Raw genomic sequence first — 26,566 nt, 5'->3', positions numbered from 1 at the left:
AAATATTTCCTTACCTCAAAACCCTATAGCTACGATTAAGCTAAGGAGTCAAACTTTTCAACAATATTTATTTGCTTAACTAACAGCCATTTATTTAAGTGGTTATTTCACTAATAACCATTTATTTTCAGTTCCTTAAACCTTATATCATCTCCTCTTCCCTATCACTGATCTCATCCTATAAATCATCCAGTTCTTTGCACTTAATGTCCTTATACCAGCTCCTGAGTCTTTTGCTTTTTAATTTTCTTTCACTTCTTTGCCTTTGTTCACTCTTCATTTTTTCATTTGACAGCATATTTTACAAATTGTTAAAGGAAGCCTTGCTTCTATTCACCTTTTGCAAAATGTACATTAAAATGCCATCATAAAATACTATTTTACCTCAATAAATCATCAAATAATGATACAACATGGGCTCTTCATTTAGTAATAAAATATTATTTAACAGTAAAGTTGTGAATATATCATTTCTTTCTAAAACATAAGCAAAGATATTTCTCCCCAGAACCCATAAACTGATTTTAAAAAACCAAGAGCAGTGGACATGTTAATTAATTAGATGTGCAATTTTGTTTAAGCTTTTGGGTTTGTTTTATATCTCTTAAAATTAAAGCAGTTATTTCAGAGTTGCTGGCCAGCCTCATTACTTTATGTCTGCCCTGTACTGTCATTGCCATGGTTAAATTTCAGGCTGGGATTTACATGAATAATGAAGAAAGGAAATTATTACCCCTCTGCTTTTACATATATACTGTTCCAGATCCACATCAGAAACATGCATGTGAACAAAAACATATCTGAAGCACTGCAAGTAACATTCTGCCTGGAAAAGGTGAATGATTTTTGGCACACCTTTCTCTATTGCTTTGAATTTTATGACCCCCAAAGGGGTCTTGCCTTCTCTTTCATGCTTTATTTACTCAAAAGTTTTTTTTTTTCTCCAGACATTGGAAAAAAAGCATTTCAGGTATTTCATGACACTTCGAAAAGCTTCTTGCTGGTCAAACTAGCCAGAAATCCTTCATGAATTCCTTCTTAAAATGTCTTTTTCTTCTAGAATGGTATCCTGAGCATTCTAATTACAATTAGACATTGATGGAGTCTATGTTATTCTCTTCCTCTCACTTCACCATTTGTATAAAAAATAAATTTATTTTATTAGATCAGGATAATACAATGAAAAATTTAAGAAGAGACATATTTCTGAGGCATATGCACAGCACCTTTTTTCCCTGAGCCAATTAACAAATAGAAAAAGTCAACCCAATTTTTTAACCTAAAATTGATTAAATCAGATTTTTTAAACATAGTTCTGAAACTCAATTGAGACGGCACTCTCAAGAACATGAATGCAATCTATAGTACAATTTGACACACATCTATCCATAAATAAGGTAATATACAATCCAATAGTTACTCTCAGATGCTCTCTGAGTGGCACTGATGTTACCTAGTTAGGTAATTAAATATCTCCAAACAAACAATCAAGCTCACAGAGCACCAAGAATTCCATCGTCCAGCCCCAAGTTATAGATATTATCTTCCATTGGAATATATCTTTCCTGAAACTTGAACGTTCTTTACACTGGAAAAACAATGACTTTTAATACTTAGAAATTTTCTGTTTGGAATTCAGTTCGAGACGCAATCTTTTAAAACTCAATCTAAATATGTTATAAACCTCCCAGACACACATTTGGTGCTACAAACCAGAATTGAAGAAACAAAAATGGAGAAATTTGTTAACAAGGATCCAACACCAAGAATTATTTAATGTAGAAATTTCACATTAACAGATAGGACAACATTAAAAAAGTATTATTTACAATATTACATTGCATTGGTAAGTGAAACTTCTCCATAGCACAGATGAAGTTTAGAATAAAATGTAACAGTTCTTGGAGGCAATTATTCTAGATTTGTTCTAGAATTGCCAATTCTAAGTTCAAAGATCTGAATTACTAATGAGCTTAATATATTTAAGCATTTAGGCAATGCTTTTTGGGGCAGTCTCAAATAGTGAATTCCTTGCGTGTGATAGAACAATTCACATATCACACTAACTAATAAACTGCACATTCACTTTCTCCTCCTGCACAGCATGCTTAATTATTTCATGGCTTGTACAGGACTACACTTTACAATTATATCTGAACTATTGAGGTACAGTTTGCATTTTTCCCTCCAAAAGAGTTTGCAATTCTGATATGAAGGGGAAGATACCAACTAGACTTTGCCAGTTTGAATGGCAGTTAAAAAAATGGTTTGCCACAATGTAATCACTTATTTGGAAAGAATGCATAAAAAGGATTATAGTTAAGTATAAGAACACAATACCAAATAATGGCTTGGTATTACATAAAATATGACAGTGATTTGTCCATGGTACACAAGAAAGCTTCGCTTTCAAGATTTGAATGGGATTTTGGACATCTTCCTGTCAGATTCTTCTCAGTGTAGTAAAACATGACCAAATCAAGGTAAGAATGAGAACTTAAAGAGAGTTTCTCTCTACTGTTTTCCCTACCTCAGTTGTTTTTGCATACTCTCAGCCTAACCTATGACTTCACAATGTTAGCAACCATTTTATTGCTTGGCTCAAAATATTGACAAGTAGATTTGTGGGTATTTGCAGCCTGCTAGAGAACACCTTGTATATATCAGATTTAGAAGCCTACTCCTTTAAAAGAGGAGGAAAATATCAGTCCTTATAGTTAAGGAACCCAAATAGCCTCCTAATCCTTAAAAAAATCAAACCAGGCTTTGTTCCATATTACTTCAGTTTTTTTGAAAATATAGTCTGAAATTTAAAAACAAAATAAAACCTCAGCATGAAACAAAAGACAACATATAGACTTTTCTTTGGGGTGATGGTGGTAATGAAACTCATGTTACAAATCTTTCAGACAGCAATGTGTTTTCTGGAAAGATGGCAAAAATGTTCACCTAGCTCAGTGCTGATTTCTGATTCTTCAAGAGAAGGAAGAAACTTAGCAGTTTCAAGCAGTATTGCTTAGCAATATTGCTGTAGTCTTTTTTTTTTACTCAAACAGCAGCACTGCTGTATCAGTGCATCCTCCTCCCACATGTGTTTGTCTGTTATTGACAAAAGAAAAAGGAAACATTTCTTTTAGTAATTTGACAGCCTTCCCGCCTTCCCAATGAGCAAGTCAGCTGCCTTCCACATTAACAAGCTCTTCTGCCTTTTAGTATTCTTCCAGTAGATTGTTAGTCATTAAACTGTCAGCTCCTTGGCCCTGCCTGAAAAATGTGAGTCAGAGCCTGGATTACAAACAATGGAAATGTAATGGTGGTGCTGGGGAGCTTCATCCAAAATGTTTTCGCAGCACTGAGGAGAAAATAAGAATGGCATTCTCAGGAGAAGTACATTTAGCAATGGAATCACTAGTCCTGTGAAAGGAGAAAGATGTAACTGATTCCGAACACTAAGTAGAATTTTAATAAAGAAGCCTGCTACATTTTGTTAGTGAGACACTTTCTGGAGATTGTGCATAGCACAATTTCTCCACACTCTTGATCTAAAAATGTGTCAAGATTAGCTCAGGGATTGAAAAATTGGTGTGAGAGTGGCCCCAGCAACCTGTGGGAGATAGTTAAATGTAATACTCCTCTTCCAATTTTAGTCATAATCATAGAACTGCCATTTCCAAAGATCATAAGAGGAGTGTAGCTTCAAACAATTAACTGTGATGGATGCTAATGGGAACTGCCAGGTTAAAAAAAAAGACACAGTCTTGCTAAAAACAAAACTTCACCAGTAAACATGAGCATAGACAGAGGATGCAAACCAAGTCTCAAACAGTTGTCAAAATAGTAAACAGTTGGGAACAAAAATAATACTAAATAATAACCTCTTCGAAGACAGGCTACACTGCAAATATCATCCAGTGCATCAACAAAGGGACAGACAGAAATGTCCTTATAAAAGGGAAAGTCTTGTTATTCTGGAAGGCACATAGCTGTAAACTCCAGTAAGTGAAGTTAGATATATACTGTACACCATCAGCTCAAGTGGAATACTCTTGAAGTTCCATGAAATCAAGTATTTTTAGAGGCATCCTAAATCAGAAGAAAAAAAAATTAATCATCTGTCCCATGGTTCAAGAGACCACAGACACACATAATAAAAACACCCTGATGAGTAAGCTTTTACTTCCTATTGTAAATTGGGGGTAGGGGGTGGGTACAAATGCAATCATATACATTTAACTTTTAGTTGTATGATAGAAGTTCATAGAGATCGTGGCAAAGAACATGCAATTACAAGAGATCAATCTATCCAGGACACTTGTTATAAATATAAATATGCATGCAGCTCCTTTACATATATTAAAACTCTCACCTCTTTCCTGTGTTCAAGAGATTTCAGCTTAGCTCTTATCGCATTAATTGCTGGAGAAGAAGCTGGTGTCTGCAATTAAATAAGATGCAAACTGAGACTCTTTGAACTTCACTATGACCTTTAAAACTAAAACAGTTTTAGAGTCTCCTCAATTATCCTAATTTAAATTAACTCATTTAATCAATTTATTAGTTCCCTTAGTTGTCAAAGCAGTTCTAAGCTTTTGACATTAATTTAGCTGTTACATTGCTTAACACAACAAATAGTGGTCATATCAATCCCACAAGCATCTGAGAAATTATATCCTCTGAGGAAACGTAATCAAGTTTATTCTACCGTAGCATCCCCCAAACTTGCATCTTGAGGTTGCAAGATGCAAATTGTGCTCATGTGATGTCTCACTTAATGATCGCAGAGATTTATTTAACAACTGTAGTGAAAATGAGATCGTAAGTATGCTGCATTCATGTGAAATCACATTGTATCACTTAGCAATGGAATTGCCAATCCCGGTTATGGTCATTAAGTGAGGATTACTGGTATTCTTTCCTTTCCGCTACATTTCCTTCTCCAGTATTGGCTGAGCACAATCTGGATATGGAAGCTATTTTATGGGTGCACTTCCAGCTCCAGTATAACGGAAATACAGGATTAATTGGTGTATAATTTATTTATGCAAACAAGAGTCCTAAAAAAATACGGTAGCCCTGATTCTAGACTCTCATTCTCAAGACAAATTGGGGAAACAGAATAATGTAGATATACATTGGAAATGTTAGTAAGATCATATGCCATATAGAGAAATCCTCATCTAGAACTGCCTCATTTAGCAGCCATTCAATTGCAACTGTGATGAAAAAGTAACTTTGTAACTAATTGTCACAGTTATAACTTTCATAGGTTTTTAAAACAAGAAAAGCTGACGTAAGATCATGAGCACAGCTGCTGTTTTGCTTAGTGACTGAGTTGCCAATCTCAATTGTTGGTTACTAAATGAGGACTTCCTATAGTTTTTTTAAACAAATTTCCCCTTGCCAAATAAATTCCGTTGGTTAATATAGGAGAGACCCTTCTTCCAGCAAACCTTACCATGCTGATATTCTCCTTGCTGCCATGCTTTGAATCCTTAGTGCTTACAGATTCTGTAACAGTATCATTTTTCTTTTTGTCCAAAATCACTTGACTTCCCAATACTTTACGCTGCATTTGGAAAAGAAAATTATTCTGAACTGTGATAGGGAGCAGGAAAGTAATGGAACAATATTTATTCCTGGAAATTTCCAGCATAATGAGAGATACGTTTCTCTGGGTGAAAAACCAGTGAGTTTTTCCCTGTACTTTCCCTATATTTTCTGCAGAGATGTTTTGATTCTGGATCCCACATTTGACCAAGCAATATATTTCCTTTCTGCAAGAAGTCTTATACTGTCTCTCTTACACCATTGCAAGCTTATTAAAATGAAATCCTATTATTTCTGAGGAAGATGTAGAAGACGTGGGAAAAGACATAATAAAATGAGATGGAAGAAAATATTTTCAACTTTCATAAGTGCCCTTAATGGAGCAGCATCTAAGGCAGATGTGTCCAACCTGTGCCCCACAAGCTGTGCATACAACCTTGGAGACCTTGCAATACGATCCCACAAGATCGTAAAATGTTAAAGGAAGTTTGTTCTTTATATACATTAACATATTATATATATGTGGCCCAATACAATTCCTCTTCACTCAATATGGCCCAAGCAAGCCCCAAAATGTTGGACACCCATTATCTAAGGTATCTAAGACACACCTCATGCAATGCCTTCCTTTACATCAGAAAATTTTGGTGACAGTAGAATGGATTTTACCTTGATTAGGCCGCTGAAGGAACGAGTTCGGGCACGTTTCTGAATCTGTGTGGACATAGCTGTCTGAGGAGTAAGGGCTTCAGGATGCTTTTGAAACTAGGAGAAGAAAACTTAAGAGCTCAGTTCATTCCATGATGTTGTCCAGTGTCTACGCCAAAGCCCAGTTCTAGTTTCCACTCATGCCTTTTTGCCCCAACACCTACTTTTACAAAGATTCCCATGCTTTAATCTCTCTCATTGAGACAAGGATATCTAAAGATTGCTTTCTCCCACTCATGGTTATCTACCTAACTTGAGCCTGAAATATTCCTTTTGAAATCTGCTGCCAAGAGGACCAAGATAAATAACTGCCAAATGGCTCACTGGATGGATGTAAAAGTTGCTGTGAAATGCCTTTCTTGGGAGGCTCATCCTATATGATCAATTTGATATTAGGTGATGCCTTCGGGTCTTTTAATAAAGCTGTGATCTTCGTTATTTGGAACCACCGTACAATATAGCCTATTATTACTGTAAAACTGCTTTGATGGCTCTCTTTCTTTCCTGGGACCTTTTCCGTTGCATTTTCTCTTTCATGATATGGTGCTTTAACATCATCTTTATTTTGTGAGGTGAGCCATAATCTAAATATCAATATCAAAAATAATAATCATACCTGCTGAATAAGCTTCTTTTTCTTGGCAGAGTCTGGCATATTATGAACATGGCAGAAAAGCTCTTTCAGTGCTTCTTCTGTATGGTGCTGTGTGTCTTCCAAATGGGCAGAAGGATCTAAGAGCCCTCGTTTCTTGAATTTGAGAAGCTGAATGTCTTTGAAATTCTGGGGCATTGGCAAATCCAGGTCATCCTTTAGAAATTCAAACAGACCATTAAGCTGTTGGTTCTAACTCGCTTGATTCTCTAAAGCTGGTTATTATTCCAGTGAAAGTCTTCCATGAGAATATTTCCAATATGAACCTTAGATCCAGTAATAGAACAATATCTGCCTGTCCCATCTGGGGCCTGATCTTCCCTTCTCCTCTGTTCAAATATTGTGCATTGTAACCGAACTGACTAAAATGGACTTCTTATTTGGTTGACAGTTGAATAAAAAGATATGCATTTTTCCCAGCCCACGGGTAGAGAATACTCCAAAATCCCCAGAATGGTTTTCAGCAGATGCCATCCCTCACCCACTCCATAATTCCAGCATCCTATCATAGAGTCGCCATTGGTTATTTAGGCCATCAAGGTCTAATTACTTCCCAATGAGGAATCCAAATGCATATATTTATTAGATTTATATCTTGTCTTTATTTTGTACAATTCCAGGCACTGTACATAATGCTCCCTCCTCCTATTTTCTCATGACTCTATGAGATTGGTTAGGATTGGTGCAGGATTTATGACTGACCCAAAATCACCCAGCCAGCCTCCATGACTAGATAATACAATATATGCCATCCTGGTTTTAGTGAAGCCCCTTAATCATTACACTAAATTGGCTCAAACCTATAAAGACTGTCTAGGCTGTCATACATACATGATTGATGGCTGTCATGTGTATATTGTATCTCTCATATTTAATCTAGCACCAAATGCAGATAGAAGGTCACCCATTAAAAAAGGTCATCCATCATATCATAATTTGTAAGCGTATATAATAAACTAAATGCTTAATCTAAAATTTAATTCTGCCATTCCTTTTTTTAATCCAAACATGGATCTCCACAAGATTCCATCTTCAATATTTCCTGTTAGTTTTCATTAAGAAGCCTGTTTCAGATTGCAGTTTGCTGTCCAGGCTATGCCTAAATTCTATCCTTCCTTCTGTAAAAGATGGCACAACTTCTTACCTTTGAGGCATGAGTTCTGGAGTCCAAATAATGTATCCTGGCATATTCCCGGATATATACTGGAGCCTTACAGTGAAAATGGGAAGGAAAAGTAGAAAGATGAATCAAAATGCTCTTGATACTCAAGAGACACACATAGTTTTACAGGAACTGATCAGGAATTTCCAGGGATCCTTCTTCTGGTTACCTTTTCCTTGAAAGAGGTATCAGAGATGGTTCCAATTAGTTCTTCACAAAGAGAAGATCAGTTTTGACATAATTCCAGTATGGAATTCAAGTTAGGGATTCTCTGACCCATAGGTCACATACAATGCATGAGCCTTTGGAGCTCATCTGCAACCTTCTCTCCTTCACTTTATTTCCGCTAGTAGAGCAATTGGGTTTAGAAAAAAAGTGGCCTTTCTTTCTAACTGCAAATCAGAACTTAATTTTTTATAAGCAGAAATGTTATGTGAGGTTACCAATTTTAAGAAATGGTTGGCAGTTAAATTAATATTTTCTTCATCCTTCATGCTGCCATATCTGATTGCTCCCATTAGCTTTAGAAATAGTTATTTTCCTCAATATAAAACTTTTCCAAAGTGAGGGGAAAATGAGAATTGAAGGTGATTTTGATGACTATATGTGGGAAATTGCACATGAAAGATGATATACACACCTATGACAATTTACATTTTCCACTCATAAAGTAATACTTTCTATCCATAAAGTAGGGATGCCAAAATCCCTTTGCAGCAAATATAACTACAGATGAATCTGGAAACCGTTGCCCATCCTTACTTCATGCATAGAAAACTAATGTTTTTCTTTATTAAATTTCTATTGAAAGTTTTACAAAGAACATTAAAACTAACACAAACTACATGTAGTCCTTGACTTATGACTACAATTCGGATCAGAACTTTTATTGCTAGCAATCTATCATTAGCTGAGTCATGCCTGATTTTATGAACTTTTTGCCACAGTTATTAAGTGAATCATGCCTAATCAGACTCTTCCACCAATTTTGTTTGTCCAAAGTCTCCTAGGAAGATCATAAATGACAATTATGTGACCCCAGGATGCCACAGCTATTGTAAATGTATGGTGATTGCCAAACCCCTGAATTTTGATCAGTTGACTGTAGGGATGCTGCAACAATTGTTAAGTGCAAGGACTGGTTGTAAGTCCCTTTCAACACCATCATAACTTCAAATGGTCTTAAATGGTTGTAAGTCAAGGACTATCTGTAATAAAGAGTAAACATAGTAAAGAAAGAAAACAGGAAAAAAAGAATAGAAAGAAATAGAAAACAGTTTCCAATCTTTTTTGTAGCAATCCTTTTTATAGCAAACTTTCACTCTTTTCTATTCAGTTTTTTTTAATCATCAAAACCTCAAGTCATAAGTGCATTTTTCATTTTAGGTAAAAAGTCTATAAGTCAGCCATAAATGTCCATAGTTCATTTTTTCTAATCAAATAGCTTAATTTAGCTATCACTTCAAGTTCAGTTATCTTACCCATTATTGCTCTCTTGTGGGTAATGTCAAACTTCTACTTTTGAGCATATAATACTAGAAAGTAAATTTCTTGAAGAGTTCAGATCTGTGTTGTACTCTCAGATATATTGTATACTATCAGATGCTGACTTTGATAAAAGAATGTTCATTTCTTAAGAAACTTTAGCCTAACTAAAGACATCATACATTATGCATACATAATCCCAAAGAAAACAGAAAAGTCTTTAAAGGTCTAATAACCAAATCAATAACTGATAAGAAAAAGATGTAAGAGAACTGCTTAGTAAATACAGAGTTTAGGTTCATCAAAACCCTTAATAACATTAAATATCACCTACATGTAGGTGTACATGTAGAAAATATTTTTTAAAAACTTCCACATGTGAAAGATAATTTTGTAAAAATAGGTAAATGCCAGCAAGCCCAGCAACAGAAGTAACACCTCCAAAGCAGCACTTCTAAAAAAGCAGAGCACCTCATAGTTTGTTCATAGCACACACTTTCCCCCAATGCGTAATATCCTCAGACAATAGGGCAACAGAGTTGGAGATTAGTTCCTCTCTCTTATGTGATCTTACTTTGAAGAGTTTTTGTGAGTGCTTGATCATGAAAGCCATTCCATTATTCAGTTTGTTAATGTTTTCTTGCAGATCACTGGCAGTCACCTAGCAACAGATGCAGAATGAGAACAGGTTAAATGAGTTGTAAAATCACAGAAGCAAGTGTATTTTAATAGGTGAACTACAGCACTCAAACTATTAAGCAATTCCATCCTTCCTACTTGCCCCACACTCCCCTTTTTACTGTTATATGAAACAGAATATTTACATTTCGGGGCCACAAAATATGAGGTGAAAACATAAGAGCAAGGTTATGTGCTGACATCTTGTTCCTGTCCTGTTTCTTGGCTGTTTGATAGAGCAGATCCAGTAGCAATTTGAGCAGATTGCGATTGGCAGCTGGTAAGATCAAGAAGAGCAATTGCAGTGCTTCAATCTGACGCTGTTTATCTGGATTGTTGGTCTTGTTGCCCTTGTCATCAAACTGCATCAGGTCTATTAACCAGGAATCAAGAAAATATATGTTAAGCATGGCTGGCTAAAAGAAATCTCAGTAGCATCAGTAATTCTATCCAAATAAAACTATTTATTTTCAACTTGTGATTACTCTTTTAAGAATCCTCAAAACTTCATATTTAAATATCCTTGCCATTGGTTTGAACAGGGAAATATCAAGGTCTCCAAACTTTTTAAAGCAGCAGATTATTATTATTAGCATATGGCATTGTTACAATGGCCAGGAAACCACAGTGATATTGCAGAGTAGTAGTTTGGCTTGCAAAAGTACCAATCTTGTTATAGGAGATGCTTGTACAATTCCCAAGGTATGTCACAGGAGGCTTTGTGCCAGAGAGAAAAACAAGTGGCTCTTCTTGCAGTGTTACTCAAGGCCCTTCCTGTAACTGCCCCGCAAATGGGTGCTGCAAACTGGAAGGTTCACAGCCATCAAGAATCTGACTGCCTGCATAGAACACCAGCCTGTCTCACTACTGAAGAGGTACCTATCTATCTACTTGCATAGGACATGCTTTCGAACTGTGAGATGGACAGAAGTTGAGGTGAGTGACAGGAGCTCTGCTGCCACACAGTGCTTGGAGCCAAGACCATTTCCAGCATCATTAAGCCTCTGACCATTGTGCCTTCAATGACCAGATGAATTAGAAAGATGGATATTTTGAAAGATGGATCTCTTTCAAAAGTGCCTGCAGGAAAGAATATATAACTGATAAAATCGCCTAGTTAATGTTGATTACCTGAAATTTTAAGGTGTGCATGGAAGTGTTTGTGAGTCAGCAAAGGCTCTGGTAATTCTCCCAGGAACATCTTCAACAAAGTGGCCACATCATTGGAATGAAATTCACCTGAATCCAGGTCAATTTCTGTTCCACTATTCAAAGCTTCTTTCAGGTTCTGTTGCCTAGTACTGTTTCCAGGCACTCGGAACAAGCCTTCTGTCCGCAAATCTGCACCGTGATAGGAGAGGTATTAAACATATGCCAGATACAGTAACTGCTACCATTCTTAATTTTGAATCTAGATTTAATTTCGAGATCTTGAGCTAGAGTCTAGATCAAGTGATTGTCCGGATTTTAGCAGTCTAAGATATGATGGCCCTTTTCACATCTTTCTTCTTCTTTTTAAATCTCTTCAGAGCCCTAATAGAAGAGTCAATGACTTGCACAAAATCAAATAGAAACAATCTGGTTATCTTTTGTGGGTTCAAGATTACCAAGGACAGAGGGCAATAGGAACTATTGAATGCAATGAAAGGAATTTCTTAAAGTCTAGATCAAGACTTGATTTACAAAACAAGAGTGTGTTTCTTGAGTGCAAACATTTGGGTGGAGTTTACTTGAATTCTATTATTCCAATGGCACTTGAAAGAAGCAGTCCTGAAAATTATGAAAAGCTGTTTTAAAATATTTACGCCTTCCAACTTGTTATTAGCCAACACAGAATCATAGTTTACCTTTTATATACTTTTGTCATATCTCATTTATATACATTTTTGTGGCTGAGCTGATATGTTCTCATGTTATATCACAGAATGGTCATTTAAATTTATTTTCAGATTGTGTTCTTTTCTAGTGATGACTATTAGTTTACCAGAACAAAAGAAACATAAAATAAAAACTATTTTCAGAAGGAGAGAAGAAAATGTTCAGATCTAGAAGCATATGTAGAAAGTTTTTATAAATCAAATTTTTGCCTCAGATTATTCCACAATTGCTAATTTAAGAACTATAGAAAGATCTCCAAAATTACTTACTCTTATGCAAATACTCAACGAGTTGAGATATTTGAGCAATGCCTTCTTCAGTCAGTGGTGCTCCAAATACCACCCCTTTCTCTATAAATTCAAAAAAGCAACAAGGACATGATCAAAGAGAATATTAACTGTTTTATTGAAACTCAGATTGGTTTATTCACTATCTCAAAATGTCAGAAGTAAAACCTGGGCCAGAATATATGTTCATTCAGTATCCATTTTCAAAAAAATAAATAAAACCTTACTCTTATTATTAGTGCAAAAGTCATCAGGTTGGAAAAGAGATACTGTTTGATTTCTATAAAGGAAGCTATGTCACAAAACAGATATTTTTTATCTATATTTATGCCTGGGTTTTGTTCACACTGTAGTATTCACATTGTGTAGTTTATGAAGGAATATCAGCAACATATTTTTTTCTAATTAAGATAAACATCTACTGTGTTTCCCCGAAACTAAGACCTCTCCGGATAATAAGTCCAATTGGGCTTTTCAACGCATGAGTTAAAATAAGCCCCCCCACCAACTACTTATATGCATGCGCAGCCGGCCATTTCCTCTGGTTGCTTGCCACGCAAACAACACAAAACCCCTTCTCATGAGTTCAATGAATTTTTTTTTTTTACAACGTGTTTCCCTGGACACAACGGCGAGGAATGCAACGAAGCTGGAAAGGTAAGACACGCATCCCGCTTCTTGACCGCCCCACTTGCCACCCCCAAATTGCATCCCTAAAGGGGACAGGTGGCTAAGCAAGGGGCAGGAGCCCTGCCATGCCTGGCTGGGGGGGGGGGGGAGAAACAGCAAGGGGAGCCATGTCTTGCTCCACGCATCTCACTTCTCCCCTGCCCCACCTGTCAGAAATGAATCTTTGTGAGACTCATTGCACCACTGCCGCCTCGTGGAGCAGGACTCTGCAAGGCTTGTGCCATTGCACGCACGAATGGCAGCCCTGCCGCGAGGTATGACATACTGGCGCAGCCGCGAGCGGCAGGATGCCAGCTATGCCAGTATGATGAAGCTTGTGGTGGTGCTGCAGTTCGTGCATGCAACGGCACAACAAGCCTTGCAGAGTCCTGCTCCACAAGGTAGTGGCGGCGGCAGAACACGTTAGGGCAGCGGCAGGACATGTCAGGGCAGTGGCGGCCAGCCACTCGGCCAGCGCGAAGAACAGGGAGGGGAGGCGGCGGCAATGACGGGACATCCAGTCCCACGCTCGACGTCGCCTCCACCCACCCACTCCAATAATAAGGCCAAGCCCTTATTTCGGGGTTCAAAAGAAAATAAGACCCTGTCTTATTTTCAGGGAAAAACAGTATCTAATCTAACATTCAGAAATACCAAATACCTAAGATTCGGTATTTCTGTGTACTGATATATATAGAACATTAGTTCACAGCACCTGGGATTCATAGAAACACTGTATATAAGAGATGCTTTCCCGTTCTAGGTCAACTTTCAGTATTTTAACTAATTGAAATTGTAGTATACTTGAAAAAACTGGTATCTTGCTTACTTTTGGTCAGGTCTTGATTCTTAGTCATCTGCTAAAAGCATCATAGCTAGGAATAATACTTTGGTTACCCAGGTATGAATTGTAATCTATATCATTCTCACCACCTCCACCACCCTAGCTTCTATCCCAGAGCAGTAACTATATTGAATTCTACTGTATAGTGCGATATTAATGCAATATCAGGGGTTTTCAATTCAATTGTATAGAATGTGAAGGATGTGTGTTTTTGTTTTATTTTTGATGTATACTGTACACTGAAGATGGCATTTAATTTCGTTGTATGAGGTGCAATGACAATAAAGTAAACTAACTAACTTCCTTGACTAGATTATTTGAAATGGTCCACAAGGTTTATCACCCCAACAGCTTCTGCATGTTCAGAGACAGACTCAAGATTAGGCCTATCCATTAGGCCAAAATCTTAAGGATTAAATCACATGTAATATTTTGAAACTGACGAAGAAGAAAAGAGTATCCTGATATATATAGTGTAATAGAAAATGCTCTGGCAATCTCATGTAAGTTCCCTGCATCCAACCAACTTATTATTTTGAACAAGAACAATCTTAAAATAATATCTGTAGAAACCAACGTTCACCACATAAGGGTATGTGCTGATATCACAGAAAAGCAAAACAACTTGTCATAATATTTTGCTACTATATTTAATGTACCACAACAGTGTTTTGTAGCTCTGGTTATAAAACTCATATTCTCAATTATTTGCTGCTATTAAACAAAACTAAATCTAATCAATTTCTTGGCTGTATTGTGAAGTACTGAAATTATAGGAAGCAAGACAATTTAAAAAGATGATGATGTTTAAGCTTCTTATTTTAGTTTTTATTTTTTTTTCTATAAAACATAGAAAATGATGTGTTTTGGCAAAGATTGCTACCAAACAAGCATAGCACTAGCACTTAGACTTATATGCCGCTTCATTGTGCTTTACAGCCCTCTCTAAACTGTTTACAGAGACAGCATATTGCCCCAACAACCTGAGTCCTGGGTACCAACTTCGGAAGAATGGAAAGCTGAATCAAACTCCTGGCAGTCAGCAGAACTAGCCTGCAATACTGCACTCTAACTGTCTATGGAGATTCTCAGTCATCCAGGTCATGGTTGTCCCAAAGATGCTTCAGCTTCTTGGATGAGAAGTCTTCAAACAAAAATCAGAAAGTCCAGTTGCCTCTTGAAAAAACACCTTTGGGACTGCATTCTAACCACTGCGCCACCATGGCTCTTGTATGTATGTGCAATGATTATGTAAATAAACATAAACAAGCATGTACATACGGATGATATGACTCTCTTACAGTTGTTAGGGGAATTATGGTTATTTTAAGCTTTCAAGATATGCGTGTATGTGTGTAAATATGATAGAATCTACCTTGATTAAAAAACTATTTCAAATGTTAGCACACTGAACTATATAATAAAAGTAAGTATAATCATTATTATATACTTCAAAGATCCTGGGAGAATCACATTGTTGAAATACAAATATATGTCAAGCTGCTAGGTACAATAAATACTTGAGCTAGCTTGACAAATGATTTCTCATTCAATTCTTCTTTGCCATATTATGTACTTTCACTCTTATTTTTTTATTTTTGGTACATACTAGCCGTGATTCTATTATATGTTACTATTCACAATAACTTATAGTTACAAATGTATTTCATGTGCACGCTCCTGGGAGCTCTGGGTGCTCTTTGAGCTTGATTATTTGCTTGCAGTCATTTCATTACCAGACTAGCCAATATCTTCAGTGTTAGAAGGGTATGGATTTGTTCTCTGTTTATGTACAATAACTTGCCCTGTTGGTGGGCATGTTGGGGTTTTTTGTTGAGTTATTTTCCATCCATCTGTGCAGTTTATTCATTTCAACCTACAGCTACATATATTCTCTTCTTTTCAGCACTCTTTTCCTAAATATTCCATTTAGTTCTCCCTTTAAGTCGTTTCATTATCCCCAAATACTTCACATTTTGTATCCATGCTAGTTCCAGTAGTTGTTACTGAGATATATTCCAGCCTACCATTTTGTATCATGAAAATAAATTTGTACTGCCATCTTCCAATCAACAGTAACTTCTGATGACTTCGTAGACATATGTAATTTCCTTAGCATCAATATGGAATGGTTGGCACTTTTCTGGGATGTTTTTCAACTTCACAGCCAGTTTTCACCTTCTGATTATCTAACCCTGCCTGAACTACTTGGCTTGGATTCTAGACAAGGTTGAGCAGGTGTTGCCACCTGCTGCTGAAACTACATACACACATACTCCAGTTGAGTTCAACTCCTGATAAAAATGTTTTTTGAAATAAAACATAGCAATTACATGCTCTTTAATCAGAAAACTTCCTCTTTCAATCACTTCTGGAACATTAGAAGGAAAGGAACAAATCTTAATTCTCAGGAAAGTCTATTCTACAAGCCCAGAACAACAATGAACAAACTGCAGTTCCAGGCCTCCATTTCCCATTTCTTCAAGAAAGTGAGGCATGATCAAAGCTTATCCAAGGCAGAACATACAGACAGGCTGATAAAAATAGCAGTAACTAGCCCTGTAGGTACTAATGACTTGGTGTCTGTCAAAATCAGTACTCTGAATTAGACCCGAAAACCTGTCAATAACCAGATGTGGGTAAGAAACACAGGCATAATATAATACTGGTAATATTACCAGTAACTAGGCCACTGCATTTTCTACTACTTATTGGATGGTTTTTAATAGCATTCCCATGTAAAGTAGTTTAGTCCAAGAAATTACTGTTACAATATAAAACTAAATTAAGATTTTTCTAGTTAGTATTTGTAGGCATATTGTGACTATTCAAAAATCACTTAAGCAATCTAAAATGTCATTTCTTAAATGTGACTGTCATTATATTATGAGAGAGAACAGAATGGAACTTCTAATTACACTGCAAGAAGAGATTGATGCATATTTGAATTCAGTTTGGAAAGAAGTCTAATTAGATTACAATGTGATTCCATAAACATAGCAAACCATAAGGCAGGATAAGAATGCAGAACTCGTTTTCTAAATCGTCAGAAACATTTCTCTAAGATACTATATGAAAAAGAAGATATAAGAAACAGTACAAGAAGTTAGCAATTAGTAGTCAGCTCCAAAGATATAGAATGCTACTTTGTCCAAGATTCAAAAATGTTTTACAGCTCAGTCTGAGATCTGGACATTTTTCCAAATCTAGTAATTCAGGAAACATCCCAGATTCTTAAGCAGCCCAATGGGATAGCAGGTAGAATGAATATACCTACCTATGATAGAAAGTATTGCTTTCTATGAAAGCTGTTGGGTTGTAATTTTGTCCGTCTAGCCCTGTGATGGTGAACCTCTGGCACATGTGTCGGAAGTGGCATGCAAAGCCATCTCTCCGGGCACGCCAGCCATCGCCTGTTGCTGTTCTGGGTTCCGGTGTGCCAATGCGCGCTGGCCAGCTGGTCTTCATGCACTCCAGAAACCGGAAGACCAGGTGACTGACGCACATGCACACGCTGGAAACCAGAAGGTCAGCTTCCCGGTGCACGCATGCATGCCAGGGAACTGCTCTTCCTGTTTCCAGTGCTCCCCCAACCGCACTCCCATTTCAACACTCAGTGCCGAAAAGGTTCGCCAACACTGATCTAGCCTATTATCTTCTTTGAACTTTTATATATTTAAAATAGCTGTTGTATTACTGAACTAGAGATCTCCTGTTCTAAGAATATAAGAAACAGGATAGCTTTTCTCCTAGAAGCACCTTCAATATTGACTATTTTTTCCCAAATGTGCCATTTGATATTAAAAAGAAATATTACCATTCTTTAATTTCTATAGTGAAAACTAAGGATTGATTGTATTGATAGATACCTTTGTAACACTGCTTTCCTAATTTTTAATTTGGAAGCTTATTAATAAAGTTGTGGTTTTGCTGTAACAGAAGAGCCAGTTTTAGGTCAAAGTAGCAGCCGTATGAATACTTGGGGAGATATTATTTCATCAATTTCTTTGACTGTGGTGGCCCACGAGGTTAGGATGCTGGGCTGATGATTGGTGTTCGAGACCCAGTTGCTGCCGCAGGATGGGGTGAGCTCCCGTCACATGTTTCAGCTCTTGCCAACTCAGCAGTTTGAAAACAGGTAACCATGAGTAGATAAATGGGTACCACATTGGTGGGCAATTTAACAGGGATGTGAAAGGAGTGCCCAACTGGGCATCCCTTAGGCAACTGTGATGCCACCATTCAATCCTTTCAGTCTGGAAGAACTTCAGCCCTCCTGATACAACTCTAGTAATAGTATCCATTTCTTTGGAAACACTGCCAATAGAGAAGTGAGTCCATGATATCATATTATCATTGAAAGTCAATAGAAAGCACTAGCAAACACATCATATTTACCTTTGCGTTTAAGAGACATCAAGGAACGGAAAAAACCTGAGGAAATGCTAGGCCCACCAGGCAACTGGGGCTCTTCCTCACCCATCAGTTGAGCAAGTTCTGCTCCAGGCAAGTCAATCAATCGGGTAATGTTGCTGACCACAAGTTCTGTGAATGCTTCAGGCTTCTCATGTTTCAGCTTCTCCACAAAGAAGTCTGGATTAAAGATGATTTGATGCCGCTGAAGGGAAGACTCATTGCAGATAACAAAACTGCAAATGGCATCACTGGGGAAGACAGTCAAGCATTACTTTGAGAGAGACATGCGTATACAATATAGCAATAATCTTTAGCCATGCAGGCAGTCAAACTAAAATGGGTTACAGTTTAAACTGTAGAGATAATGTTTTAATATAATCTTCATGTCTTTTAAGGATACCATTCCACCCATTTCTGCAATATGCAACATATCAGAATACTAATCATGCTGGTTGCATAAGAGAGAAACTACAGTCATTTGCATGTTATACTGCCCCAAAGAAATACACATTCTCTGTTCAAGCTCTGTTCAAGCTAATTGCCCATCTTGGGCAATTATAGGTCATATAAGTCAACTGACATAGAGAAAATTAAATTTAAGAGTTATTCTTCAAAAAGGCATTCATTCAGCTTTTAACAATTTTTTTTATGATATAAGCATAGAAACATTTTTAACAAGAATAATGTTCTAAAACAGTACAAACATTTGGAAATTATTCAGAACAGAGTTAGCGTGGAAGTTACTGTACATCCAAAGTACAGTATATCATCCTGTGGATAGCAAATGACATTTTCTGCTCTTACTGGATGTAATATTAGGGAAGCATGTAGTAGAAATATAATTCGGTTCTTTTCTTAGAGGAAAATTATGTATGACTTGTTAGGTTATATGCTGTATAAAAATTAAAAGGTTTCTGAAATATACAATGCATAAAGAAAAAGCTGTCGATTGAATTTACCCCTTTTTTGAGAATTCCAATAGTCCAACATAGTGGAATATTTTTATCAAAATTATTCAGAACTACCCTAGATAGACAATATTTGCCACTGTGGAAAATCGCAATAGATAACCTTTTGCAGTCCCAGCCTGGGATTGAAGTGGCTAATTAAATCTGAAATCATCCAAGCAATGAAGTTGTCAAAATCACTCCAAAAACAGTAAACCACAGAAAAGAACAGTTCTCTTCATCCCTGAACAAGTAAGCTGCCAAGAATAATCTAATTCTAGCACTGCTTCATAAGAAACCCTGCTGTTTGATATGTTTAAGAAGCTGAAAACAAGATGGAGCCCTTCAGTTCAAGCAGCTGGGGATGAATGTTGATTGACCTTATACTTTTCTCCATTGCACTGTTTTAACATATGCTAGTCAGACAGGACAATGTAAATATGACTTATAAGCTAATCATAGACCCAACATGTCCTACTAAGGAAGACTAATGTGATGTTAATGTCTTGCCCCAATAAAACTGCTAAGTCTGCATAACATCTGTGTCACCTATTCAAACTCTCATTCCCCATGTTCTAGAATTTCCTAACCAATTTTCAAGTTAATAGCTAGTATATGTCTGCCTATTTGAGGACTTTCAATTCTTAATTTCCAGGAAATCTTAAAGCAACCGTTTCTGAAATAATAGAAAAGACAAATCTCTTACACAAGTGCTGAAAGTTTCTGGCGCGGCATTGGGAAGCAGAGATGTAATGAGAAGAACTCATTCCTTGTTTTCAGAAATAGAACTGCCTGCTCCAACGCATCCTATGCAAATTCCACACACAATAAACAAGACAAAGACTCATTTGTTGGCCCTCTTCTAACAAATAATCAACTTTCATTAGCGTCAGAGCAGAACTCAGATCAACCAACTTTACGGAATACTAGAGAGTAGACCGCATCCTTGAAGAGGTTATCATTTCAATTGTCCAATTTATTTGGAAGAATCTAGTATTAAGCTCTCAAAGCTTAACCCAAGATTTATTAATGCTTAATGCTTAACCCAAGATTTCTATATATTGCCTTGGTTTTATCTTCTCTTTTAAAATCTTATTTCATTACTTCCTCATTTGATATCTAGTTTATGAAGCCAAATCTTATAAGAGGTTTTCCTTTAAAAATATTTCCTTATTATTTCTCATTTTTCTTGATGTATAAAAAGAGGTGTAAGTTTTCACCTCTTTTTCACCTCTAATATGTTTTCAGCCTAATTAATCTTCAGAGTTTTTTGTTGTTTGAAAATGTCAATCATGTATAATAAACTGGATTATGGTGCATTGCTTTAATAATCTCATTCCTGTTTTATGGTGAATAATTTCACAATATGAGCAGCCCCTAACTCTCTACTAAATTCCGTGCTAAACATTACTAGGCTTTGTAATTTTGAAAGGTCACTTTATCAGCAACACTCCCTCGCACAAAAATATGCTTGGTTATTACTAACACTAATGAAAGTCAGAACTCTTTTCCAACAATTCAGTCACACACTATCTAAAGGTAAGAAAGAATGAGAGTTGCCCATTCCCATTTGCATACTAAAAAGAAAGAAATGGGAAGCAGAAGAAAGATAAACAACTCTATATTTGCTTTCATAGACATGTTTGACTAAAGAATTAGCAAGCTAAGGATTTCCTCAAGTTATCAAGAAGATGGCCTTCGAGTAAAATCCTCAAGGATATACAGTAGAATCCTATCAGATAGAGAAAGGAAACCAACTTCAAGGACAAATGAACAAAAACCAGATTAGATTGGCTTCATAACTAGATGTCTTTTAATAATTTATGGAGTAAGCTATAACCAACCATTCTCTTTAACAGAGAGCAATGTTGAGGAGGCGGCAAACTTTGTTCTGGTTTTATGGAGCATTTTCCATTGGTGCATTCAAAGGGAGCCTAGGTATCAGATGACATCAGCTCGTTCCTACTACCTTACAATTTATAATTTTATAGAAATTAAATATAATTTTATTTTGTAGAACTGTTTAAAATGTATATAGCATTCTTCTGAAAGAATGCAAAATGTGTTTTAAAAAGTAGCTCACAAACACCTGAAATGTTCTATATAGGGCTGGTTTAACTGCCTGCCCCCAGAACCTGAGAGAATATCTAGGTTTTTAATGCCTTATGAAGGGTTGGGGCCATCCAGATCTCTGGTGGGATGCTGTTCCATAGAGCAAACAGAGAAGGCACAATTCCCAAGTCCCAGAAGATGACATTTCCTAATAGAAGAGACCTGGAACATGCCAATCCTACCAGTTCTGATAAGCTGAGCAGAAATGATAGGTGACAGATGGTCCTGCAAATATTGTGACCCAATGCCATGTAAAGCTTTATAGATGACAGCCAGCACCTTGAAATGCACAAAAAACTCCACTGGGAGCCAGTGCAGCTCGCAAACAGACGTTATATGGATGTATAAAAAATATCCAAAAATGCCTAGAACTGCTGTATTTTGAACCAGCTGCAGCTTCCAAATGCTCTTTAAGGGCAATCCTACACTACATTAATCCATCTGAGAATTAATGTTGCTAGTTTCTGGGCAAGATCTGTTTAATTTGTATATATTTTAATCTTGTATTTTATATTTTATATTTTAATTGTGATGCTTCTGACACAAATAAACAACAAACAATAGGCTGATAATAAAATCAAGACAGTCATAAGAATATGTCTTTTAAAAATGGCTACGGCACTAGTTTTTATGCCATGGTTAATGAAATAACTAAATATAGGCGAACTCATACCTTATTTTCTGTTTTATCATTTTAATTGAGGGGTTCTCAAGCTACACAAATAAAACTTATCTAAATATGTTTCTTATATAGAACTATTGTGACTTTTGAAGTACAATTAACATCTTTATACCTGCATTTTGTACTTGCTCTGCTAGAAGAACTATAATCCTACCTGACCTACCCCACCAACAGGCCATGGTGGCGCAGTGTTTAGAATGCAGTATTGCAAGCTAATTCTGCCAACTGCCAGAGTTCAATTCTCACCAGCTCAAGGCTGATTCAGCCTTCCATCCTTCCAAGGTAGGTAAAATGACGATTCAGATTGTTGAGGGCAATATACACACTCTGTAAACTGCTTAAAAGGGGCTGTAAATCACTATGAAATGGTATATAAGTCTAAGTGCTATTGATATTGCTATCTTGAACCCCTCAGAATCTTTCTCTCCAAATCCCCAATCTAGTGATCACCCAAAATTATCTGAAACCCTAGCAATTTTCCTTTTCTGACCTATTCATATATGATTCTTATTATACTCAAGCACCACACTGGCTGAGGTTAAGATCATGTAGCATATTTTGAGGGTAACTGGCTGGGAAAGGGTGATCAAGACAATAGAAGAAAATACTTCCACCTTCTTCCCTGCCCCCTTTGATATAGCAAGTTTATGTCTCAAAAAAATGGACCTACTCTCAGGGAAGCAGCATAATTATAAAACAGAACTTTATAAGTAATAATTCAACTGCCACACAGGAAATTGTTTTATTAAAAAAAATTGCATTGGCAAATCATCTATTCCCTTTCCTTGAGAAAAACTAGCTAACATTGCACATCTTATCAATCCATCAAATTATGATTTACCCATTTATCTCTGGGTTCTGGATTTCTATGACACAAGTAAAGACAAACTAACACATCATCTGGGTTCATCCTGTATAATAGGGTAGCTTGCATTGTAGTGGATTGTGCAACCACTGCAACAGCCCAGCTTATTGGGGAGAATAAAGCCATACAGTACTCTAATGAAAGAGGGGTGTAATTGTTGAACATACTGAATCATAAAGTAGCCACACTGGTTTGGCTCATGCAACACACTGAGCCATAAACTACATTTTAGCCTAGAGTTGTATTGGTACCACCGCAGTCATTGACTAACAATTCTCTGATTAAAGAATATTTTAACCTTATCTGAAGACCCCAGGGATCACCTAGCGCTTCTTGCACACAACTCATTTACTTTATTACTGAAATATATGTCTATGGAGATTCTCAGTCATCCAGATCATAGTGGAATCCCAAAGGTGCTTTTTGAAGAGGTAACTGGTTTTTCTGGTTTTTCTTTGAAGTCGTTTCGTTTCTCATCCAAGAAACTTCTTTGGAGCTGAAGTAGCTTCTTGGAGGAGAAGCAAAACGTCTTCAAAGAAAAACCAGAAAGTCCAGTTGCCTCTTCAAAAAGCACCTTTGCGATTACTGAAATATAGTGACTTATGGCAGGGACGAAGTAGAAAATGTACTGCTGCTTTAATTCACCACTAAAACAACCGCGCAGGACACGTCTATTCGTCCATTCGGAACCCGACTCTCAACATCCTTTCCAGCTGCCCTACCGTGCTCCTACAACAAACACTACCAAACAGCTTTCTCGTCAATCTTCAGCGCCCCCAGCCCTTTCCCGGACGCCGCCTTAATCTGCGATGGGCGCTCTCTTGTCGTACCTATAGGTTTGCCCAGCTGCACTTTTCCTCCCAGTCGATTCCGTCGCCATTTCATATCTGCCGCTTTGCTTTCCCATAGGCCGTTCAATCGCAAGAGTCAATTGGCTATTTCCAGAGCAGCTTGTTGGCCCCCACCTTTTCTTCATGCACCCATTGGTCTGTTCGAACGTGGCAACCGCTTAACGATTTGTCGCGGACTAATAGGAAAACCGATAAGAAAGGAGAGATAAGGAACTGCATTGCGCTAAGTTTCCTGGGATTTGTAGTTTTGAGGTGACGTTGGACTCGATAAAGGTGGCTGTTGCGTTTTTTAATGAGGTGGACATCTGCAATGACAGGACTCACGTGAAAGTTTTATATGCTGAATTTAGGTCCCTAGAAATATTTGAGACATAGGAGCACCCTATGCCCAAAGTTAGGATATAGGATTTGTATTGCCCACAAACCATTACAAAAGTTATGGAGCAATGTCTAGTTAAAATTAAGGATTGCTCCATCCCTTTTAATATTTCAGAAGTTACTTAAGACTGAATAAATTAACTTAATTGATTTTTTTGGGCTTTTGTTATTTTACTTGCATAATTTTGTCTATTGATTACTATATATTTTACTGTATGAAATTATTGATTTCTTAACTTTTACCATGAATTTTACTATTCACCTGCAATGAGCCTTTATTGATCTGGCAATGGAAACAGAATGAATAAATAATTCATGCAAAGCAATTGACAATTTTATATGGAATGGAAATGAAGTAACAAGAATATAAATCAACTGCCTGGTTGGTTAATTCAGTGCTTTAAATTTAAAATAGTACAGATCATATTTCAATCTGCAGAACATACTACATAAAGAGTGAAAGACCTGCAGATCATCCAGCTGAAAGTTTAAAACAAAGTAAACAATGTGGCAGAAGAATTATGCAGATTAGGTAACTTTTTAATGTACCATATTGAACATTGTTTTGATAAGAATACAGTATGGCAAAAATTATGACATTCTGGGTACATAAACTGAAAACTAGAAGTATGGCTTCTGTTTTAATAAACACATGAGTTTTATGGTATGGTGTTTGAATAATTAGAAATTTAACCTTTTTAGAAATTTTAAAGGAACAAGAAAAATTGAAAGGTGAAAATGAAAATGGCAGAAGATACAGAACAATTAAAACTCGTACCACATGTTTTCTGAATAGTTTTTATCCCAGAACTATAATTGCACTCAACAATGAACTAAAGGGCCACCATCAGTGAGCTGTTGTGTGGATGTTTGGGTGGTTTAGGGGTGGAGAACTGCGGTGGGTGGGAGTGTGTTTGGGGATTGTTATGTGTGTTGGACCTGATCTTTGGGTGTTAAGTAAATTTTGTTGCATGGGTATACTGTGTATATATGTACAATGACAATAAAGTTATTATTATTATTAAAATGTAGAAAAATTAAATATGTGCAGTTTAACACTTTTTCTTTATAAAATGCATTAATTTATAAAATATATTATTTATTATTTGGTTGCTTTATAAAAGTATAGTTAGTATATAAAATTGAAAAGCATATTTTGTTCAGGCAATTATTTAAAATGGAATTACAAACTGTTGAATCCCAAGAATGTAACATCTCATGTTTACCTGCTTTGTAGGAATGTGGGCAAAAAACAAAACAAAATCATCAACTCTGTAGTAAAACAAAGAAAATTATATATTCTAGATTTTTCCACCAATACATCAAACATATCTACAGAAAGCACTACTTTTCAGAATAAAGCTGAACATGTTTTGCATTGATTTGCCCAGCTTATCATCAGCAGCTTCGATTTTGATAGTTTTCAGGGACTCTGTAAACTGAAGCTTTGTTTCAGTACCATATTTGCCTTTTACGAAATTATTTCTAGACCATTGTTCACATCTTAAACATTTCACATTATTTAAAAATAATATATTAGGGAATTTTCATAACCTTTAATTTTTCAGAGAAAAAAATGAAAATATTTCAAGAAAAAATATAGGTTGTTTCCACAGGCCCTTAGTGAGGCCAGAAGTAAATCTCAGTAAGAAATAAATTTTAAACTAGGCAGCAATTTAGCACCATATTCACATTATTTCATTTTGCATCTTTTTTTAAAACTGCTTAAGAAAACCATTGAACATTCTATTTGAAAATAATTTTTAACTGACAGTACAAGAAGTGATTTTGAGAAATCAAACTTCCATGGGCATGTCTGCCTGCTTAGCAGATGGTAATTCCATATTGATAAATTGTTTTTGAATTTTTGGTATGTTAATTAATGACAAGCATTTCTTTCTGGCTTTTGGGGGAAGGGTATCTTAAATTAGCCAGAATAGATTTATTAAATCCCTGTACTTCAATGTTTCAGATAACCTTTTTTTCTGCTGCAAAAATTAACACTGGAGTTAGGTAACCAACATAAATAAATTTCTACCTATCTATCTCCCTCCAACTATACTGATACCTCAATTTTCCTAATATATATTTTAAGAATCAATAAAGACTATTCAATCCTAGTCTGTAAAAGAAATATTCAGGTGTCAAATTGCTTCCTGAATGTAGCACTTAGATTTTCAGAAACAGGAGTGATAAAGCTGGACTCCAGAGCATGATTAAGAATTAATTACTGGCTTAATTTAAGCTTCTGGCCATAAAATCTAGTCCACTTGTAGATCACTTTCAAGCTTCAGAGGTGTGGATTCTGGCTGGTTTATCAGATGCCCCTATGGATTGAAATGACAAAGGGTAGGCAATGCTAAAACAGAAAATAATTCTGATAGTTATTCTGCAAATGTAACCTT

General features: G+C 36.4%; 1 protein-coding gene across 2 annotated transcripts; it reads right to left on the bottom strand.

Annotated features, from left to right (window-relative positions):
* Positions 1 to 1,741: 1,741 nt before the first annotated feature.
* ARHGAP19 (Rho GTPase activating protein 19) lies at positions 1,742 to 23,911 on the bottom strand. Of its 2 annotated transcripts, none has more exons than XM_034439887.2 (12): positions 23,763 to 23,911; positions 18,309 to 18,574; positions 12,380 to 12,460; positions 11,364 to 11,573; positions 10,379 to 10,605; positions 10,129 to 10,215; positions 8,052 to 8,117; positions 6,872 to 7,063; positions 6,217 to 6,312; positions 5,456 to 5,566; positions 4,367 to 4,435; positions 1,742 to 4,083 (listed from the first exon to the last, which is right to left on the bottom strand). In XM_034439887.2, the coding sequence occupies exons 1-12, from the start codon at positions 23,906 to 23,908 to the stop codon at positions 4,063 to 4,065; spliced, it is 1,572 nt and encodes a 523-aa protein (XP_034295778.2). In that variant the 5' UTR covers positions 23,909 to 23,911; the 3' UTR covers positions 1,742 to 4,062. The 2 variants fall into 2 exon arrangements, with proteins under 2 accessions (XP_034295778.2, XP_034295779.2); XM_034439888.2 differs by lacking the exon at positions 23,763 to 23,911 and adding an exon at positions 19,980 to 20,078.
* Positions 23,912 to 26,566: the final 2,655 nt, after the last annotated feature.

This window comes from Pantherophis guttatus, chromosome 6, assembly GCF_059756535.1.
Source record: "Pantherophis guttatus breed Tessera chromosome 6, ASM5975653v1, whole genome shotgun sequence".
Lineage (NCBI taxonomy): Eukaryota > Metazoa > Chordata > Lepidosauria > Squamata > Colubridae > Pantherophis > Pantherophis guttatus.
Note: the sequence above shows the minus strand (reverse complement) of the source record. Positions and strands in the feature narration are given on the sequence as shown.

What these genes read in the sequence shown, in the direction of transcription:
- ARHGAP19 (XM_034439887.2), bottom strand. Translation starts at nt 23,908, where the DNA reads ATGAAGAAAAGGTGGGGGCCAACAAGCTGCTCTGGAAATAGCCAATTG. An exon ending in CGTTGAGTATTTGCATAAGA is followed by an intron (nt 11,574 to 12,379) that starts GTAAGTAATTTT and finishes ATCACGGTGCAG; the next exon opens with ATTTGCGGACAGAAGGCTTG. An exon ending in ACTCACAAAAACTCTTCAAA is followed by an intron (nt 8,118 to 10,128) that starts GTAAGATCACAT and finishes TTTCACTGTAAG; the next exon opens with GCTCCAGTATATATCCGGGA.